Source organism: Fukomys damarensis, unplaced genomic scaffold (genome assembly GCF_012274545.1).
Source record: "Fukomys damarensis isolate Sample0158 unplaced genomic scaffold, DMR_v1.0_HiC HiC_scaffold_25, whole genome shotgun sequence".
In the NCBI taxonomy this organism is placed as follows: Eukaryota; Metazoa; Chordata; class Mammalia; order Rodentia; family Bathyergidae; genus Fukomys; species Fukomys damarensis.
The window spans coordinates 31,674,181-31,682,540 of NW_022900937.1; the positions used below are offsets into that span (position 1 = coordinate 31,674,181).

General features: G+C 55.1%; 1 protein-coding gene across 2 annotated transcripts in view; it reads left to right on the plus strand.

Annotated features, from left to right (window-relative positions):
• Positions 1-4,114, plus strand: part of E2f6 (E2F transcription factor 6) — a 13,167-nt gene extending 9,053 nt beyond the window's left edge. For both annotated transcript variants that reach the window (XM_010629048.3, XM_010629047.3), the window contains 3 exons: positions 1,686-1,800; positions 2,573-2,684; positions 3,001-4,114. In XM_010629048.3, the coding sequence (XP_010627350.1) occupies positions 1,686-1,800; positions 2,573-2,684; positions 3,001-3,047 (274 nt within the window). In that variant the 3' untranslated portion in view covers positions 3,048-4,114. The remainder of the gene's footprint in view (positions 1-1,685; positions 1,801-2,572; positions 2,685-3,000) is intronic.
• The last annotated feature ends 4,246 nt before the right edge of the window (positions 4,115-8,360 follow it).

Here is an 8,360-nt window from a genome sequence, read left to right on the forward strand (position 1 = left end):
CCCCCCCCCCCCCCGCCTCAAACACTTCTGCCAGGAAAGCTGATTAAGTAATGGGATCCACTTGGGGATGTCATCTCTGTATCTCTGCATTCACAATTTAAAATTAGACCTTTAAATGTGAACGTAAGCAGAGTGCCCTGGCCCAGCTGCAGGCGCCCACGGTGGGTCAGTGCCCCTCGCCATGGTAGCCTTAGAGTGACATTCTGGGTGTGACCTGAGTGGGCAGTGAGCAAGCCAGTGTTTCTGCTCAGCACAGCACTGCCCATTGTGGTGGTTACAGTCCTCGGCCTAAATCACCTCTGCCCTAGTCTGTATCGGTGTTTATTTCTGAGGCAAAGTCACCGTGAGGTGGTGCTTGAACGCCACCCAGGCCCACAGCGGCCCAGTCACCAGGTACTCAGCGTCCCCAAATAGTAAGGGAAGGCACTGCCATTCCCTGGATCCCTTCCCTGCAGCCTTCACAGCTGATCCCCTTGGGACGCGCAGTCCCCAGGAGCCCAGAGTGAGCGTGTTCATACTGGGCTTCAGTCTGCACTCGGCCAGGCTGGGACTGAATCCTGGCTGCTCTGCGACGCTCCAGGTTGCTCCTCCACACAGGACAGTTAGCAGCGCAGAGAGAAAACACAAGTTAGTGTTCCACTGCAGCCGGCCAGGAAGTGTGCAGTGCCGAAAGAGACACCGGAGGCGAGGCTGTGCATAACCGCACTTCGGCGTGGTGAAGCAGGGCCCCAGGCCCAAGCCTAGCGGCAGCTTTACTACTCAATGAGACCCCTCACCACATAAGCAGGGCTCATCCCCACTGCCATTGGAGATGAGGACAATGACAACAATCTAGACCAGTTAACTAGTAAGATTTCAGGCCGCACAAACAAGATGAAAAAAACAAGATACCGAGATGCAAAATAACTTCTTTAATTTGTTTTGGTTTTTTGAGACAGGATCTCGCTATGTAGTTGAGACTGACCTGGAACTTACTGTGTAGCCCAGGCTGGTCTCGAACTCACAGTGATCCTCCTGCCTCAGCCTCCTGAGGGCTGGGATTACAGGCATGCGCCACCGTGCCCTGCAGAAAATAATTTGAGAAGAGGAAAATCCATGAATACATGATGGTTCTCACGAAATCTGTTCTCTAAGCTGTTCCTACTTTTTATAGGTTGGGGAAGTAGTGGGCTTATCAAAGCCCCAAATATTTTTTCCTGAAGTTTCTACTAAGATCTGACCCTGAATAGGGCAGAGGTGGGGATTGGAACATAGTCATCTGCCCTTGTTTGTGGCTTGCTTTCTGTGGTCTCACCTCGGTCGACTGTGGTCCACATACATTAGGTGGGAACCTTGGAAGGACCAGTCGGTACGCTTTCAGGCTCGGTGCTCTGTGCTTCGGCCTCCACCGAGGGCCCGGGATGTGGTCCCAGGATGAGGGGCACAGCTGTGCCCCTGAATGTGTCTGTGTTTAGAGACTCAGTTTTCTCGAGAAATCACTGTAACCACAAGAGCTCTGTTAAGACCTCTTCAAGTTAGCTATAAATACCACAGAGCCCTGTAAAACTTGTATATGTGAACTAGCAAGTTACCTAGTTACCAGCTCCCCTCCTGCCCTGTGAGTCTGACAGCAGACACTGCTGCTGTGCGCGGGTTGTCAGCTCTGTGCCCACCCTGCAGCCGCACTTGCTCCTTGACGACCCCACGCTGGCCTACGTCACGTACCAGGACATCCACAGCATCCGGGCCTTCCACGAGCAGATTGTCATCGCGGTGAAGGCCCCAGAGGAGACGAGGCTGGACGTCCCCGCGCCCAGAGAGGTGGGTGGCCCTGCCTAGCCTGCCTCACTCTGACGGGAGTGTGATAGGTGAGGCTCCCTTCCTGGGAGGCTCGCTGGGCCTCAGACACCAGCAAAGCTTCCGAGCCGTGCTCACGGGAGAAACTCAGAGGGGCCAGGTCCTGAACCCGCCACTCCCTTGCCTGCTGCAGGGAGACTGGGCGGCCTACTCACACCGTGCAGCAGTGGAGCCCCAGCAGCTGAGTGAGATGCTGTCCGGCCCCTGCCTGGGACTGGGGGCAGCAAGGGGGACCCAGTCTTTAATTTACTTTTTTTCTGTAATACTAGGGATTAAACCCAGGTTTTGCATGTGCTAGGTGAGTGAGTACCATGCCCAAGCTGCATTCCAAACCCTTTTGAGTTTATTTTGAGATAGGATTTCATGAAGTTGCCCGGCTGACCTCAAATTCAAGCTTCCTGGTTCAGCTTCAGCGTAGCTAAGATTGCAGGCATGTGAGACCCTGAGCCTGGCTGTTAGGTGACACGGGAGGGGCAGTCGGCCAGCCCTAACAAGAGCTGCTCTGAGGGCCTGGGGCCTTGCAGGGTTTCTGGGGAGCACAGGGAGCTGAAGCCGAGTGGCCTGTCTTCCTTCCCAGGTGCGTCAAGGGCGACCCCCTCCCGGCTCCTCCTCAGTGGAGCCTCTGAGCGAGCGCCATTTACTGGCTTCCTCCTGGGAGCCCCGGCCCCAGAGAGAGGGCTGTCAGGCTGTGGTCATCTCGCTGTGACTGTGGCTGAGGCCTGTTCTGTCCCCGCAGGACTCCATCACTGTGCACATCCGGAGCACCAAGGGGCCCATCGACGTGTACCTGTGCGAGGTGGAGCAGAGCCGCCCGGCTGCAAGCACGCGCCCTGCACGCCCCGACAAAGGTGACTGGGAGGGCTCAGCTCACGTGCAGGGGGGCTCTGGTCACTGGCGGTGCGGGCGCAGGATCTGGTGGGGTCTGCCTCCCTTGGTCACAGCTCATTATTCCCTTACTCGAGCGAGGCTTGGAAAAATGGGGTCATGGGCTGGGGATTTAGCTCCGTGGTTCCGCCGCATGCCTTGAAAGCGTAAGGACCCAAGTTCAATCCCCAGTACCAAAAACAAGAAAAGAAAGATGGGGTTCCGCCGTTGCTGTGCGCGCAGGCTCCTGTCGGGTCCTCTCTCCTGAGGCGTCCGTCCGTCTCTGCCCCTGTCCTGCAGAGGAGCCGCCACAGCAGAGGGAAGAGATGCTGGGGGTGAGCAACTGACACCGCCAGAGCCGCCACCAGCCAGGGTGCAGTCACAGCGTCCAGCAGCGGCGACCCCTACAGGGCGGCGGAGAAGAACTTCGTCCCTCCCCTCCTTGTGGTGGCAGTTGGCCAGGAGTGCTTCGAGTGGCTCCCGCCTTAGGCGCCCGGACGGCGTCATCTGCTCAGACGATGCTCTGTCCCCACTCGCTGTCCTGCGGGAGACGCAGGGAACAGCAGGCAGGCAGGGCCTCCCGCCTCCTGTCACAGACACAGGAGCAGTTGCCTTACCTGGGTCACGCCGGCAGCTCACAGGTGCACGGGCCTGTGCAGTGTCTGTACTTACCTGTATCATGTTTAGCTTCCTGTGAAACACGTCCCGTGACCCCTGCACCTTGTACAAGATCATGGCCTGTGGACAGTGGCCTCGGGCGCCGAGTCCTCGGTTCTCTAATTTATTAGACTCCTGGGCCAGGAGAGAGGAGAGCTCTCTGCCCGTGCAAGGACCACAGTGCGCAGTGTTGCCTGCAGCTCCCAGCGTGGTCAGGGATCGTGCCGTCCGCGGGGTCCCCAGGATAGGTGTGGGCCACAGCCAGAAGTGCTGTCCGTGACGATGACTCAGTCACGGTGTTGTCGGAGCTGGGCTCAGCTTCCTGCAGGTAGGCGTCGTCAGGAGTTCCTGTGTGGCCTTCCCCTCTGTTGGGGCTCTTGTCCCCCCACCCCGGCGCTGGTCCCCTCCAAGCACCTCACGCTCTACCTCAGCGGTAAGTCATTTACCACCCCGTGCCTCAGTTTACTCAGTAGTTACCATTAGACTGTGAGCTCCTTAGGGGCTGTTGTCACTGTCACCTCCCAGCGCCTTGCATCCCGCCTGTCCCGTCTGAAGTGAACGGTGAAAGTGGCAGATGAGTATGGGGCGGGTGAAGTCCAGCTCATCTCTCGGGCAGGATTCCTGTGAGCATCATGGATTCATATGTTCAGCCTCTCACTTTCAGAGAAAGGTTTGACCGTGTATAGAAAGTTTTAAAATAAAGCTCTAAAACTACCAGGTTGTGTAGAATTAGCGAAGGAAAAGCTGCAGGGGGCGCTGTGGCTCGGAGGGCCATGGGGGGTCGTGGGCTCCATGAGGGTGGTGCCCCCTTGGGCAGCAGGCCAGGTGGGGTGGGGGCACAGCCAGCGGTGTCAGAGGAGCAGCAGGGCACCCAAGCCCGGGGAGCACTTTCCAGAGGCGACTGGCTCCTGCCTGGGACCTGAGCCTTCTGCCCTTCCTGTCCTTGAGCAGTGCTGGCTCCACATCTCATGCTGTGGCTCTGGGACCCATGGAACCCTCACCCTGTGGGCTCCTCCTGACCTCCACGGCCACCGCTGCTCAGGAGGGAGTGGTGTGCACACGTGTGCCGCCCCCACTCCCCACCGGGCCTGGGGTGCTCCGCGGACCCTCACTCAGACATCTGGCCCATCGCTCGTGTCTAGAAACCAAGGCTGTGTGGAACCTGGGGCTCTGAAGGCTGAGTGCCTGTTAGGGGGTGTTCTGGGCAGGGTCCCTTGCCGGCCTGGCCATGCCCCCGTCACCTCTGCAGGCATAGCAGCAGCTGTCCGGTGAGAGCGTGGAGCGGGAACTGGATGCTGAAGGTCCTGCTTCTTCTGGCTTCTGTTAGGGTGCCTCCTGCCCAGGGCCCCGAAGGCCACAGATATACCACTTCCCCTGCTGGGCATCTGCCAGTGACTAGTTTGGGTTTTCTTGAAATTGAGGTTGGACCCAGGCCCTTTACACCGAGCTACATCCACAGGCCCTTTTTATTTTTTGAGACAGGATCTCACTGAGTCACTAAGTTGTCCAGGCTGAGCTTGAACTTCGATCCTCCTGCCTCAGCCTCCCACAGTGCTGGGGTGACAGGTGTGGGCCACAGCGTGGAGATTTTTGACTCATGATTGGAGGGTGCTCCTGGCATCAAGGAGTAGAGGACAGGGATGCCACGAAACGTGAAGCACAAGAAAGCTAAACAGCAAAAATTGCCAGTGTAGTGGGTGCTGCTGAGGCTGAGGGAGGCACGGAACAGGTCTGCAGTCTGGTGTTCAGTCCACAGCCAGGTCCTCAGTCACCTTTGTTGGCCCTGAGATTTGTGCTCTTCTCGGGCTTCTGTGTCTCCTCACCGACCTGACGAGGCGTGAAGAGGGGGTCGTTTATGGGGAAGCTCTCAGCACCGGCCCTGTGAGTGAGGAGTGTGCAGCGGCCAGGTGGTTTCTTCACATCGGGCCCACAGACAGAGAGGACTCAGTGTTTCCTTCCGACCGCCTGGCTGCCATTTTATTCCTCCTGTGCCCACATCCTGGAGTGCCGACCCCAGGGAGAAGCACGGCTTCGACAGGTTCAGTGGGGTTAGCAGGCTGCAAGCCCAAGGGGAAGAGCGAGGGCCGGCAGGTGCTGCAGTCCCTCCCCAGGACCAGGCCCTGCCTTGGGTTCCTCCCCACAGCAGCCCCGGAGCTCTGCACAGGAGGCGCTGGGGGGCGCTCTAGGTCGGAAGCACGACGCCGCCAGTCCCTTCCCTGGGTGTGGCCTCGCTTCCCCTGGCGGGATCCTCAGCGGCACAGCTCACCCTCCTCCGCACCCCCTCCACTCCCCTGACACCCAGCCCGAACCTCGGAGTGGGTCCGGACCCGGCTTCACCAGCCAGCCATGAGTAAGGCTGAACGCGGTGTGTGGGCTGCAGTGTCCGCGGGCTCTTTCGGGCCACAGCAACCAGGAAGCCCCGGTCCCGAAGGGGCCACTCCGGCGGCTGAACCTGGGTTGTGGAACCCGGACCCGGCCGTGGGCGGGGGAGCGCACAGCCTCCTACCAACCAGTGCTGGACAAAGCGGCTGACGCGGGAGGAGCATGAGTTTGAGCCCAGCCTGCACAACTTAGCAAGACCCTGTCTCAAAAATAAATGGGCTGGGGGTATAGCTCAGGTGAGGCCCCCAACATCATTAAATAAGGAAATGAAAAGTTTAATATGCCTGAATCCATTTGTTCATATCAGTATAGTGAGATCCTAATGAATTTGTATAATGGGGAATGGATGATTCTGATTTGTTTCGATTTTTTTTTTTTTTGATGCAGGGTCTCACTATGTAGTTGAGACTGACCTGGAACTCACTATGTAGCTCATGCTGGTCTCGAACTCACAGCCATCCTCCTGCCTCAGCCTCCTGAGTGCTGCTGGGATTACAAGCCTGTGCCACCACACCCGGCCTATTCTGACTTGTTTTCAATTAAATAAATACTGCCCAACGAATAGCATGGACATCACAGCCATTTTCAGCTGGGTGTGGCGGTGCACACCCATAACCCCAGAACTCAGGAGGATGAGGCAAGAGGATCACAAGTTTTCCCCGAGCCTGGGCAACTTAGTGTCTTAGACCCTGTCTCAAAATAAAAAAGGCTGGGGATGCAACTCGGTGTGAAAGCCCTGGGCTGAGTCCTCATGAGGAGGGCGAGGAGGGGGAGGCGGATCTCTGTGCAGCGGTGGAATTCTTCCAGCCCAGGCTGCAGCTGCACGGAAGCCTTAGTCTTCAGCCAGCTCTCGGGGAGATGTGGGGACAGACGTTACTGGGTGGCTACACTGCTGGGCCTTTCTCCTCCATGAGCAGTACAGGACCTGGGTGGCTGCTGTGAGGAGGGGCCTGGTGACAAGTCCGGCCCGGGGGCCCGGGGCTCGCCGTTCTCACAGGCTGAGCTGTGCCCATCTGTGCAAATACTGGGGTAATGGGAGGCAACTAAGCCCCGGGCCTTCCTTCCTTTTCTATTTTGAGACAGGGTCCCGCCAAGTAGAGGAATTCTTTAGAGCTGGACTATTCATGTTGACACTCAGCTAGGGAACTTGATTAAGATATTTTAAGTGGAGTCACTAAAAATAGTCTGCCAGAGCAAATGTTGAAAGTCATCAATGCTTGAAATACCTCATCTTTATGTATTCATACTAATACCTGTGCTAAGTTAGAGTTCCAGCATCTTAGGAAAATACACTTACCACGTTTTTAAAAAGAAGCTGGACTGGTGGTGCCTCCCTGTAACCCCAGCACACTGGGAGGCTGAGACAGGAGGATCCCAAGTTGAAGTCGAACCTGGGCAACTTAGGGACTTGGTGAGATGCTATCTCAAATGATGACTGAATGAACGAACGAGGCTGTATCTCGGTGTGAAGATGCTAGGCTCAATCCCTAGCACCACCAAAAACAAAAACAAAAAAAAAGTGGAAACTGGGGCAGAGGGTAAATATAGGTGGAAACCACCCCAAACCAGGGGTGGGGCTAACCCATAGCACCCGTGCTGGCCTGTGTGTGTCAGTCAGCTCATGTCAGTTTCAAAATAGCCCATGTAACGTTTCCACTCTGACACTGACACGGACAAATAGGGCAGTGTCAGTAGCTGGCCCTGCCTCTGGAAGGCAGTTTTTTGTTTTGTTTTTGTTGTTTGGTTTGGTTTGGTTTTTTGAGACAGGGTCTCACTATACAGTTCATGCTGACTTTTAACTTACTGTAGCCCAGGCTGGGCTCAAACTCCTCCTGGCGATCCTCCTGCCTCAGCCTCCTGAGTGCTGGGATTACAGGCGTGTGCTATCATACCCAGCTTTTTTTTTTTTAGATGTTTTAAAATTTTATATATATTAGAACATGTTTGCAGTTCACGATTACTACTAAACTTTCATCGTAGGAAGTTGGCACATGTATGTAACACATCTTAATTCTTATGTCCCCTTCTGTTCTTCCCCTCTCTCTTCATCAGTGACAGTTTAGCTAGGCGTGGTGGTGCATACCTGTAATCACAGCAGTCTGAGAGGCTGAGGCAGGAGGATTAAAAGTTTGAACCCAGCCTAGGGAAATTTAATGACCCTATCTCATAATAAAAACACCCTATATGTATATGTACCAGTTTCCCACAACGGTATTGATTATTGCCAGCCAACGTACTAATAAGGAATTTTTTATTTATTTATTTTTATTTTTTTTTTTTAGGTACCGGATCGAAGTCAGGTCCTTGCACTTGCAAGGCAGGTGGCAGAACCATTGAGCTAAATCTCTGGCCCCAGAATTTTTTTAATAAGGAATTTTTAATACAGTTTATTTTTTTAGAGAAGTTTTAGGCTTACAGAAGAATGATGCTAAACATACAGAGTTCCCCTATGCCTCTCACTTCTCGAGCAGTTTCTTACTGTTAACGTCTTTTCTTTTAGTTTTGATAGTGGAGATTGAACCCAGGGCCTTCACAGTGAGCCACGTCCCCAGTCCTTTTTTTTTTTTTTTTTTTTTTTTTTTTTTCTTTGCAACAGGGTCTCACTGTGTAGTCCAGGCTGG